The 12,586-nt window shown below is 54.5% G+C and overlaps 4 protein-coding genes across 4 annotated transcripts; 2 read left to right on the top strand and 2 right to left on the bottom strand.

Annotated features, from left to right (window-relative positions):
• Positions 1 to 1,769: 1,769 nt before the first annotated feature.
• Positions 1,770 to 2,024, top strand: ColSpa_06758 (uncharacterized protein; the record flags this gene model as incomplete). Its single annotated transcript, XM_049272970.1, has 1 exon — positions 1,770 to 2,024. One exon carries the CDS (start codon positions 1,770 to 1,772, stop codon positions 2,022 to 2,024), a length of 255 nt encoding a protein of 84 aa, XP_049128927.1.
• A 280-nt stretch (positions 2,025 to 2,304) lies between these two features.
• Positions 2,305 to 3,724, top strand: ColSpa_06757 (cytochrome P450 monooxygenase ATR2; the record flags this gene model as incomplete). Its single annotated transcript, XM_049272969.1, has 4 exons — positions 2,305 to 2,386; positions 2,439 to 3,113; positions 3,223 to 3,620; positions 3,680 to 3,724. 4 exons carry the CDS (start codon positions 2,305 to 2,307, stop codon positions 3,722 to 3,724), a joined length of 1,200 nt encoding a protein of 399 aa, XP_049128926.1.
• A 442-nt stretch (positions 3,725 to 4,166) lies between these two features.
• On the bottom strand, positions 4,167 to 4,970 carry ColSpa_06756 (uncharacterized protein; the record flags this gene model as incomplete). The annotated part of the gene is made up of 1 exon (XM_049272968.1): positions 4,167 to 4,970. One exon carries the CDS (start codon positions 4,968 to 4,970, stop codon positions 4,167 to 4,169), a length of 804 nt encoding a protein of 267 aa, XP_049128925.1.
• A 2,764-nt stretch (positions 4,971 to 7,734) lies between these two features.
• ColSpa_06755 (nitrite reductase [NAD(P)H]) lies at positions 7,735 to 11,226 on the bottom strand (the record flags this gene model as incomplete). The annotated part of the gene is made up of 5 exons (XM_049272967.1): positions 7,735 to 8,845; positions 8,900 to 10,332; positions 10,362 to 10,907; positions 10,960 to 11,110; positions 11,168 to 11,226. 5 exons carry the CDS (start codon positions 11,224 to 11,226, stop codon positions 7,735 to 7,737), a joined length of 3,300 nt encoding a protein of 1,099 aa, XP_049128924.1.
• Positions 11,227 to 12,586: the final 1,360 nt, after the last annotated feature.

Below are 12,586 nucleotides of genomic sequence, written 5' to 3'. Positions count from 1 at the left end.
TGGAGCCGTGGTTGCGACACCATCAAAACCGTGAGCCGCGGGGTTCTCGAACCAAATGAGCGGGATGAGGTTAAGGTAGAGAGGTTGGTCGGGTACCGGTACCGATTCACCGCTTTCCAGGTTCTCAGAAGTTCCAATTCGTCAAAGGCAAAAGAGGAGGAGGGACCCTTAGTAACTATTTTCGGAAATCCTTCACCTGACTGTTCACGTGCTATTACCGGATCACGGCACTACGTACAGTTCCTTTCGTCGGATCCATCAGCCGCATTCGGTAAGGATAATGTGCGACAATCGGATGCAATTGACGATATTGAGGCTGCGCTTGAAGCTCAACTGCCCGTTTTTGGACAAAAGAAATAATGAAACACCAACGAACCGGAGGGGCCTGTCCCGACTTCCCGCTGCTGCTAACGGCCGCCACGGAAGAGGACACGGCACATGACTTCGCCCCGAAGTTTTTGCGGGCGATGGTGACATAATGATCTGACACACCTGTACGCGGTAAATGACGTGGGGACCAACACGACCCAGACCCGGCATTGTTGGTTAACCGATCAATGGTCCCGGGAGTCGTATCGATCTAGTTTGCCGCCGACGAAGTCGACCAATACCAACCCCTTTGTTTCCAAGTTCATCCCGCCAGGCGGGTGACCAAAAAAGCCGTACACCTTAACAGTTAGGGATAACTTAGGTACCTGCACTAAAACGATGATAAGTAGTACATCGTCATCCGTAACGTTCCCTACTCAGCCTAGGTATCCCCTACCTAAATCCTCCTTGAAGGTGTCCGGCTTTTTTTGTCACCCGCTTGCCCGCCAAGCTTGCATACGAGACGAAGGACATGGTAAGAGTATACGAATGCGAACCCGATCGCCATGCAGGGCCCCCCCGTCCAATTACCCTGGATCCGCACGGCCATCAGTCATCGCGTCAGCTAATCAGACCGCATGCGAGTGATGTTGCGGTTATGCACCACACTCACTACAATGAGCTCTGACACTTATGTATACACATGCTCGTGGGTTCGAAATACACCACCATCTGTCACAGAACGCCTGCTTTTTTCCAAATCACAGTGACTAGCGAAACACTTTCAAAATCTATCAAAGTAAGATCTTAAGGGAGTGTTTATGGGCTCTGCTTATCACATGATAGATGTCTCTTCTGATCTTTCCCATCTGTTCCGGGGCGCTATCGCAGGCTTAGACAAGGTGCTTCTTTAAGAAATCAGCGGTGTTTCGGGAGCCTGCGTGAGTCTTTGATCACAACTGTACGAAAGGCGCTTATGCAAGCAACCTGGTGACAAAAGAAACGACGAACAGTGCAAGACATCAGTAGGTAATACCAACAAGCTGTTCGATATTGAGCCGTTGAGTCTCTCTTGGAACAACGACTAGACTTGGCAAGGATTTATCTTAATCGTTTCGAATATTGGAACAGAGGATACCTATAGGTGAAGTAACGGCCCCCTAGCAGTTGAGGTGGTGTTTGTATCACTTTTGCTCGCCACTGGCTTAGTGGGGAAAAGTTGGGCCACCTTTGGGCGTAGCGTTATCCTTGTGCCACGGCCTCAGGGGCTAGTACTACATGGGGCCGCGTCCTCTTCCTCGGCACCATTGGCTCTACTAAGGGTGGTGGTCTACTTACCTAGAATGGACTATGTTGGGATGGGTACATAAGTCATGGACACCCTACAACATGGGCAGTTCATCCGTAGTAATATCAGACCTGATCCCACGTTCTTCGACTCGCAAAGACCATCACCCATTATGACGACTGCAACCGATCCCGTCGCTCCGGCTGGCGCCTTTGACGCCCAATTCTCGAAGCACTGGTCCACGGCTGTGGCTGGCTTCGTTTTCGTCGTGTTTGCATTGCTGGCACAGAGCTGGTTCACAGTTGACCCCCTGGCCAATGTGCCGTTTGTGGGTAAGGGAGGACGATGGGCTCGGAGGAAGCAATTCATACAGGGCAAAGGGTACCAGCTTTACATTGATGGCTACAGGCAGGTTAGTTGGACTTGATACCGCCGGCTCTTTATAGAGTCCTAATTGTTTTTCCAGTTCAAGGACAGTATATTCCGTATCACGACGTCAAAGAGTAAGACCCAGCACCCTGCGATACTTGCCTAGACGAATAACTGACGGGCCCTTAGAGAAGGACACCATTTGTGTTCCTCCCAAATACCTCCCCGAGCTGAAGAAAGCGCCCGACGACGTAATCAGCTTCACCAAAGCTATTGATGAGGTACACACCTCTACACTTGCCCGTACCATAACTTTGAAATACTGACGTGTCAAGTCCATGCAAGCCAAGTATACAAAGATTGAGAACGACATGCCCATCTTGGTCCATGCCGTTAGAGCGTCGTTGACACCGGCTCTACGTCAGCATCACTGTACATTTGCTCTGGTGACTAGCGCTGACATCTTCAACAGCCCGTCTGAACGCGAGCATCTCCGACGAAGTTGTCGAAGCGATGCGTCTCGAGCTGCCGCAATCCACCGACTGGAATGAAATTAACATCAACGCCAAGCTCCTGCGCATCATCGCCATGGTTTCTGGACGAGTTTTCATCGGTTCCGAGCTCTGCAGGGACGAGAGATACCTCGACGCCTCGATCAACTACACCGTTGACCTGATGACTGCTGTGCACGTCATCGCCATGGTGCCATCCTTCCTGCGCCCCATCGTGGCCTCCTGGCTGCCGACAACCAAGAAGCTCTACGAGCGCATTGCCGCGGCCGAAGCGGTTTTCCGCCCAATTGTGACGGCCCGCAAAGAGGCTGCTAAAAAGGGGGACTACCAGGAGCCAGACGACATGCTTCAATGGATTCTCAACGCTCAGACAAAGTTCGGCGAGCTCAGCGACCGTCACCTTGCCATGGCCCAGCTCGGTATTAGTTTTGCTGCTATCCACACGACTACCATGACGACGACCAACGCCATGTATTGGCTCGCGGCGAAGCCTGATCTCATCCCCATGCTGCGCGACGACGTTCAGCAGGCATTACTTGGGTCAGGAGGAGAGTTCACGAGCGCGGCTTTGCAGAACATGAAGAAACTGGACAGCTTTTTGAAGGAGGTCATGAGAGTTTCCCCGCTTTCTGCCAGTATGTCCCCTACTATCGTAGCTCCCTGACCACCTTACCATGGATTTGGAAACCGTGTGGGGTGGCCCTGAAAAAGCCGTCGAAACTAACCTTGTCACCCTTCTCCCAGGTTCCTTCCAGCGCAAAGTCCTTAAGTCCCTGACGCTCCCCAATGGCCAGACCATCCCAGAGGGTATGTTCATTGATATCCCTTCCGGCGGCGTCAACAACGACCCCGATATCTTCCCGGCTCCCGAGGTTTTCGACGCCCTCCGCTTTTACAAACTGCGCGAGGCCAAGGAGCACGCCGCGTCCGGCACCAAGGCGGTGGAGGTCGTGATGCAGGCCCAGTTCGTCAGCGTCGGTACTACCCATCTGACGTTCGGGTACGGCAAACACGCCTGCCCCGGCCGGTTTTTCGCCGTCAACGAGATCAAGATGATCATGGCCAATATTGTATGCGATTACGATGTTAAGCTTCCGGATGGCGTAACCGAGAGGTACGAGAATAGGATTTTTGGCGCGAGTGTGAGTAAACCTCGGATTGCTCCAATGTTGAGACGAAAGCTGACGTACACCTTAATTAGTCTGTCCCTGACCCCAACAAGACCATCATGATCAGGAAAGTATGATCCAGGATGGAAACCGAATACGGATACGATGTCTCAGGTACATATTTCAAGCTTTTACTTATGCCAACAATTATCGTTAGTAACAATCATTGATATACGACCATTGCTCACCCCTGTGAACCAACTTCATATTTCTGCCTCTTTTTTCAGAGTATAATGATGGGTTGTAGCGTGCTGTGGTACCAGGCAGAAATAAAGCCTCCTAGTCAGGTATCTGCGGCATCAGCCGCAACCGTCAAATCAACAGGAGCATTCTGCGATCCTGGCGAACTCTTGCTTTGATCTAGTCACGAAAAAGCTGCACCCCTCCAGTCTAAACGACGGTATGCATCCAATCATTACATAGTAAGGTGTTTCTACTTAATTACCCCTACTACCATAGTATGAGTTTCCAGAATCGGTTTGTAATTCGCCGGTTCAATAGTTCAACCCGTGAGTCGATTCAGCCCTCCATATCGTCAATATTAATCCTCTCCATCACGCTCCGCTTTGGCCAGTGAATCCAGGGCTGCCAGTTATTGTCTAGGGCTTCGTCTACAAGGCCCATCACAGTAGCGCTCCACCCTCTGAAGAGCCAGTTCCCCTGCTCATATGGTCTTGTCAACGCAAGGTAGTGCGCCAGAATGACAAGCGCAGTTGGGTGTCGGTTGCCAATCATTTCAATGAACATGGGAGGCAGAGAGCTTGGCCATCCCCACGGGCCGCTAGGATTCTCATCATTGCTCTTACATAACTGGTGTACCCTCCGCATTGACTCGACCGCCAACACGCAAACCGACTGCGGATTGATCACCTCGGAGAACATTGCAGGAACTTCCCGCGCCAAGACGGTTACGGCGTCGAGACGCTTCTGGAATGGTAACGACAAGTAATCACGCCGCGACAAAACTGGAGTCCGCAGTAGCGAACCCAGAGGCCCGCCATGTTCCCTCCAAACCTCAATGGGTTGGTAGCTGAGTATGCCTCTGACACCATGGAGGAGCATGAACGATTGCGAAACTTCATTGAGCGAGACTGACCTGCCCAGTCGTTCGTTATGGGCGACGCAGCACATACTGACGAGGTAAATGAGTGTTGCTAACCAAAAGTATGCCTCGCAGTTATCCTTGTTGATCGCACTCAGGCGGAGGGCGAAAAAGCGGAGCGCGATGCTTTGGTGGTGTACTGAGATGATGTCCCATTTCTTCTGCTCTTGAGGGTGGAGATAGGCGTAATGCAGGGCTGAGAGGGCCAGCAGGCCGTGCATGAGGAATTTCTGCCACGACGTGTAAGACAATCTGATCTGAGAACTCCCACTATCCCACCATGACTTCACGAACTTGAATAAAAGAAATATGGGGATAGGGCACAGTCGAAACTACGATTCTGACATACGTGTGAGCAAGCCATCTCGGGAACAGTCGTTCTCCAGATCTCTTTTGTACAGCCTTCTGTGGGTAAGGCATCACAGGTGCTGGTGTTGTAGTGGTACATCAAGCGCAAGCTTTGCAACCACTCTTCTGAGAGGCCCCAGGGATCTGTGACGGGGTTGTTAAGAGTTGGCACCGAATCTCCGGAATAGGGCGAGGTGCTGCTGCTTGCCGTGACTTGGACTTCATGCGTGTGTCAGTTGTCGAACACTCCTTCGTCCCTAGAAGACCAACTCTAAACTTGAGTGAAAGTTGGCATACCTGCCGTGGGAGTGAGACTCGCTTCACTCGTTGCCTCATTAACGCCATGTGCTGGTTGAAGCGGCGCATCCTGCTGATCGGTCTTCAATGGCGCTGGTGGTGTAGACGTCGTCATCAACGGCGCAGGTTCATCGAGAAGGCTGCAGTGCATCCCGTGAACCACGCACTTTTGACAGGGTCGTCCCTCGTCGCACTAGAAACATCCCCAAGTCATGAGCTTGGTGGGCACAAAGTTATGCTAAACTACTTGGTCTGCGTACCTTGACTCGACGCGATTTGCAGCGCAGGCACCCGTTCCTCGACTTTTTGTGACCAAGACGCCGGGAACGCTTCTCCATAGCTAGAGCAGATAGAGCGCAAGTAACTCGATAATGGAGCTGGGGCTTCTTTTTGTTTGGCTTAATTTGGTGTCGGGGTTGGTGATGGGTAGTATAAGTCGCGTTCGGATTCGTATGCCGTGAAGCTAAGAGATGGTATAGGGGGGGGAAAAAACGAGATGAGTGCGAAGCTCAAAGCATCTCGGGTAACCCCGAATACGAGGTGGGTTTCGCAAAGTCACAAAGCTTGCTAGTGGGCCCCGTTGCAGATCACGCAGCGACTCACAACGCTATGGACGCGGGGACCTCCGGGGAACCAGGGGGTTCGAACGCGATAGGCTGCCAATGAGGATCTGAGAATCAATTGGACGATATTCTACTAGCTCTCGGACCCTGAGCGGGAGAATATCACATAGTATACCTAGTGTAATGTATGGCGTACAGAAGCCTCACGAAAGAAAAGCAAGTCAGATCACCCGAGAGCGTCTTTCCTTATGCAGGGGCCAGTCAAAGAAGCCAAACAGTAAGCATCTTCGCTGCCTGGCAACCTTGTCATGCACGTACTTTGGTAGACTGGGTTATCCGTGCGAGCCGCAGGCTCCGGTTGTGTAGGCAAAGCAAGTCAACTAAGAGTTATACACAAAGCCATCATAGAGCCTGAACACCTAGAGTATACTCGTGTTTGATCAAGCCCCCTCCATTAAGACAACAGTCGCTAGTGTTCGTCAGCATAGAGGTGTAAAGAGCTCAAAGTGCAAACGAGAATGGCCTGGATGGTGGAAATGAGTGAGCCAGATATGTCACGGTATACACGTGCATCAGCCACATTGTCAACAGTAAGCTAGCTCAGAATCGGGCGCATAGATGCAACATGGAACTAGCGGTTGCTGCCTATTGTGGGTTAACCTCACATTTACAGCGCCAGGCATGCGTGCCTTGCAGACTGCAATTCGATAACATGACGAGCCACCTTTTCTAATAAGACGTACTTTTCGCACTGCTACGGCATTGAAGGTGTCCCTTAATCCGGGCGTTCCGGGTGTTGCGAGGCTCCGAGAGTCGAGGTTCCATTCGGTACTTGCCAAGGACGGCATGTAACCTGCATGAGTTGCATAGCCGGCTGATGGCATAGGATTCACATGTGTATACAAGTGCTAAAAAAACACTTAGCAGGGCCACGTGCTGCTGGTGCTGGCAGAAAGTTTCGTCGCGAACTGACTATGACTTGGATGTCGTGACGAGACTATAAACCTACAGGTTTGTGATTTTTAAAGCATGTGGTCTCATATACCTTATAATACCAGAGAACTAAATCTTGCTTGCAAGGAATATGTACATAACGGCTGAGTCTTTGTGTGAGACTCCAAGACATTAGATTGGTCTACAGTGAATTACAGACACTTTTGCTAGTTTGTTGCTGTTCCTACCTCATGAGCTTGAGCGACACCTGATCTTCGTACAAATTGCGGGTTTACTTCTATATTCAAAGCACACGATCCGGCCAGACCAACGGAAGATATAGAATATACTCTGGTAACTGATCGGCTTAAGTGGAACCAATTACCGTCAGTAGGAGGAGTACCTGAACACTTCTTGAATACTCTTTCCAGAAAAGTATCATATATCTCAGCTAAGCGAGGATCGAGGCGTGCAGATAATTGGGATTCATTCTCAGGAGCACGCCGCAACCCGGGCCAAACCCTTGAAGCCCGATGATGGGAAAAGATTGAGAGACCAATAAATCGCAGGCCACCCAGAAGCTCGTCGCTTGCACTTTCCGCAAATACGAGCCAGATCATCGCCTTGCCGTTGTGGCAACCATCACTTTGGCAGCACGGAAACAGCCTGAACGTCACGTAACATCATCGGCGTCTCGACGACCATTCGTTGCAGATCATGAACGCTGAAATTTTGCCTACACATCCCATGTACCCCCGTCCCATTCCGATGCATCATTATCTAAGTCCCATATGTACACGAACGCCGTCCCAAATGACAACCGACCCGGAGTCCCCCGCTCTTTTTACCAGTCCGGCGCACTGCCGCACCCGCCGCCCCCGCCGACCAGCAGCTGCGCCGGCTTGTCCATCTTGAGCGGCGCCATGGGCTTGACGCCGGGCTTCTTGGCGCGGTGGCCCTTGAAGTTGATCTTCTTGTCGAGCTGCTCAAACGGCGAGCCGCCGGACTCGCCCTTCTTGACCATCCACTTGGCCGTGCTGAGCGCCGCGTCGAGCTCCTCGACGGGGGGCAGCTTCAGGTAGACCATGCCGTCGGCGCGCTCCTCGACGGGGAACGTGGCGATGCTGACTTCCTCGTCGTTCTTGCAGCTGCCGTTGGCGAGGTCAAAGTTGCGCTTGTGGTACGGGCACGACACCCAGGGGGCGGCCCGCTTGGCGTCGCCGTTGGTGCTGCAGCCCGAGTCGGGCTTCTTGGCGTCGTCGCACGCGTCCGCGCCGAGCTCCTCGCCGATGAGGCCGTCGGACAGCACGAACTGCCGCTTGTGCGGGCACATCTGCTGGGTGGCGTAGTACTTGCCGCGGATGCGCCACACAGCCAGCTGCGTGTCGCCGCGCTTGACCGTCGCCGAGATGCCGTTGGGGGTCTCGTCAGCGCCGGAGAAGTGGCTGGCCTGCAGCATGGGCTGCCACGCCGTGCTGCTCCACCGGTCCTTGAGGCCCTTGAAGTCGTCCTTGGCCGAGTCGGGCGCCCAGTACACGGGCCGGGGCTGGTCGCGGTCGAGCTCGACCTCCATGTTCTCGACCGTCTCGTCCGTGTTGTTGAACTGCTTGAACTTGGCGGCGATGGCGGGGTTCTTGATGGCCTCGGCCCACTCGTCAAAGAAGCTATCGACGAGCTCCTGCATCTGCGCCTCCAGCGAGGCGCAGATGCCCAGCTTGTCCTCGAGGACGACCTCCTGGAGGTACTTGATGCCGCCCGGCAGGTTCTCGAGCCAGCGTGCCGTGCGCTGCAGCTTGTCGGCGGTGCGGATGTAGAACATGAGGTACCGGTCGATGATGGGGATGACCTCCGTCGGGGGCACGTCTTTGGCGAGCAGCTCAGAGTGCTTGGGCTTGGCACCGCCGTTGCCGGCTACGAAGATGTTGAAGCCCTTGTCGGTGGCGATGAGGCCGAAGCTAGGCAGGTCAGTCTCGTACTCGGCTGGGTAGGGAAAAGTCAAGTCTACTCACTCCTTGTTCTGGGCTTCGGCGCACTCGCGGACGCAGCCACTGACACCGCCCTTGATCTTGTGCGGCGCACGAATGCTCTTGTACCGCTCCTCCAGCCGCACCGCCATGCCAACACTGTCGCCAACACCATAACGGCACCACGTTGTGCCGACGCAGCTCTTGACCGTTCTCAGCGACTTGGCGTACGCGTGTCCCGACTCCATGCCGGCCTCGACCAGCATCCGCCAAATGTCCAACAGGTCCTGCTTCTTAGCGCCGAACATGTCGATGCGCTGCCCACCAGTGATCTTGGTGTAGAGTTTGTACTTGGACGCCACGTTTCCGATGGCGATGAGCTTGTCGGGTGTAATCTCGCCGGCAGACACTCGAGGAACGACGCTGTACGTTCCGTTGCGCTGGATGTTACCGAGGAAGCGGTCGTTGGTCTCCTGTAGGCCGTGCATGGACTTGTCCATGACGTGGCGGTTCCACAGGGAAGCAAAGATGCTGCCGATGGTGGGCTTGCAGGCCTCGCATCCAAGAGAACTCGGGTCGTTTCCGGCCTCGCGCATGACGTCCTCGAGGGTCTGCAGCTTCTTGACGAGGATGATGTTGTACAGGTCGGCACGCGAGTAGTTGAAGTGGGCGCAGAGGTAGTTCTTGACCTCGTTGCCCATGGACAACATGGTCTTGTTGAAAATGGTCGTCACCAGCGGCATGCAGCCACCGCAGCCGGTGCCGGCCTTGGTGCACGACTTGACCTCGCCGAGCGTCTTGCAAGTGCCTTCCTTGACCGAGTTGACAACGTCGCCCTTTGTCACGTTGTGGCACGAGCAGATCTGGATGTCGTCTGTTAAGTCGTCGCCGTCGTCTTCGCCATCCTTCTTGGCACCGAGGATGAGTTGGCTGGGAGGCATGTCCAGCTCCTTCATGTTCTTGACAATCGGCACCAACTTGATGTAGTCTTTTGTGTCGCCGATCATCATGCCGCCCAGCAGGTACTTGCCGTCCTCGGTGAAGATGTACTTCTTGTACACGTTCTGGAACGGATCACGGTACGTGAGCGCCTTGACGGGGGCTGGCGGCAGACCGTTTGTTAATGTCTCGAGCGTGCTCTGCTCGTCGCTCTTCTTCGCTTTGCGAGCCGCCTTGGGGGGCAGGTATAGCGGGCCGTCGCGGTCGGCGAAGAAGTCGCCGAAGCTGGCAACGTCGACGCCCAGGAGCTTCAGCTTGGTGCTGAGGTCTGGTCTCTTGAACGCCCGTGGTTGGTGCAGCTTGGCTTGTGTGAGGTTAAAGGAGAGAACGTCGGCCATCTCGACGCCGGGGGCGATGAGGCCGAAGGTCTGGTTCCGCCAGCTGGCGCACTCGCCAATGGCGTAAATATCAGGGATACTGGTGCTCAGATCGTCTCCAACGACAATACCACCCCGCGGTCGGCACACTTGATGCCGGCCCTTCGCGCGAGATCGTCTCGCGGCCGCACGCCAATGGCGAAGCAAATGGTTGAGCAGTCCATGCGCTCGCCGTCCTCGAAAACGACTCCCCGGACGCAGTTGTCTTCCGTCACCTCGATTTGACCTACCCGCTTGCTGAGCAGCACGTCAAGACCGAGGTCTCTAACCTGGTCCACAACCATGGAGCCGGCGTCGTTGTCTAGCTGTCGACTCAACACCCAGCGGTTTCTCTCAATCAGCTTGACCTTCTCGAAGCAGTCCAGGTCCATCATGGCCTTGGCTGCCTCGAGACCAAGGAGGCCGCCACCGACAACGGCTCCCACGGTGCCTTTCCGCTGCGCGGCGAAAGCGATGAGGTTGATAAGATCATCGATTGTGCGGTACACGAAGACGCCCGTTGCGTCGTGGCCCGGGGTGTGCTTGGGAAGAACAGCATCCGAGCCAGTGGCAATGACCAGGATGTCATATGGCACGATCTCGCCATTGGAGCAGGCTACTGTCTTTGCCTGGGAATCGATGTCTGTGACTTTGGTGTTGACGTGGTAACCCAAAGAGCCTTGTGGTGTGCTGTGGTACTACTCATCGGATCAGCAACGCGCCAGGTTAGACGTGGGGGTCTGCACATACCCATTCCTCCGGGTTAAGGTAGAGGTTCTCTACTTTGCGGTGGTCGAAGAAGCTCGTCAACCCGACACGGTTATACGCCAGGTGAGGCTCCTCTCCAAGGACTGTTATGCAGTACTCATTTGCGCGGGCGTCCAGCTTCAACATCTTCTCACTTTGCAAAGTCAGCCGGACAGTCAGTCGCATGGCTTGGGATCTTATCGCCACTCACATGAAGGCGATGCCGACCATGCCCAGGCCGACAACGACGAGTCTCTTACGTTCCGCCATCGTGGAGATGTCAAAACGCTATGAGACACGGAGGCGAGTCTGAGAGTGCTGGTTGCAAGAACGAAACACAGATCAAGACACCAAAGGAGAAGAACGGAGAGAAAGGAAAAACAGGTATACGACTTCCTACGCAGACTAATATTTGTCGTCCAAGCCAACGGGCCACCTATTAAAAAGACGCATCACTCATTCCTCGGCGCACAATGAAGTCAGCCCAAGGTTGATCCGCTGGGAACAGCATCTCCGGCGAGACGGGCCACCCGCACCAGGTCCCAGGGGCGGCGCTCGTTGATTGGCCGCGACGCAGAAACGACGGCATCTGGAGGTGCATTTCCACGGTTGACATCAGACTTTGGGGTGGCCCGGACCACGGCTTGCATAGCCTGGCAGGGAGGCTCGAAGTAAGAGGTGGCACGGTATTACATGTAGGCAATTGTACGGCGTCGAGGTCGATCGCGGCGATAAGGAGGGACCATCGGATGATAAGGCACGGCACGGGCGAATCAGGAGCGCAGGATCGCGGCCCGCTGCGGGCGGCTCTGGTTGCGCCCGCGGAGAAAGACGCCTCGGGCCCCATTATCATGGCGTCTCTCTCTCTCCCGTTCCTAGCCTTCATGACACTTCCCAGTCCCCACGCGATCACTGAAACCGCGAGCGAATGAGAGACCAGGGTGGTGCGTGGGGAGACCTCTGTTTCTCTGTCTCCTAGGAGAAAGAGAAAGCTTCCCATTGTGCGCCAGTGCGCCCCTCGTTTGCCCGCAGAGCAATCGCCTGATAACAGATGGGCGCAAGCCTATTTGATTTCGACGCGGCTTGATTGGACAGCCACTGCCGATACCAGACTGCAGACGGGCAGGCTTGGGAGATACACATGTTCCAGATTGGCGTTGCCGACACTTTCGCGCACGCATACACACTCGTCATGACACATGGCGGCGTCAGTAGGAGATCTGTTTGGCAACCATGGATTCCACGAACGGGACTGCGCACTCTGCCCTTGTCTCGTCGTGGCGAAACTCGTCTCTGCGTCTGATCATTTCTGATACCACCAGCAGAGGTCATGGCTCCTCTGCATCAGACCACGCGCAAGGAAATGCATTAGCAATCGAAACTTGGCCTGTGGCGCGCTGACAGGGACCACGACGGGCTGCAAGGTCAGAGCGCAACTTGGTATTCACTCAACGGGCCGGGCCATTACAACCTGCAGCCTGGGCAGGGAACACAACCTGAGCCAGCGTCCTGTCTTGGCAACGACGGCCTTTGAAAAGGGTGAGGGTTCGTTTTTGTGTTGGAGACTCAATTGTTGCGGCACGGCCAGCCTCAGGGTATCACCAGTACTACTGTACAGTATATGTTTTAC

Source organism: Colletotrichum spaethianum (genome assembly GCF_022836535.1).
Source record: "Colletotrichum spaethianum MAFF 239500 DNA, contig16, whole genome shotgun sequence".
Lineage (NCBI taxonomy): Eukaryota > Fungi > Ascomycota > Sordariomycetes > Glomerellales > Glomerellaceae > Colletotrichum > Colletotrichum spaethianum.
Note: the sequence above shows the minus strand (reverse complement) of the source record. Positions and strands in the feature narration are given on the sequence as shown.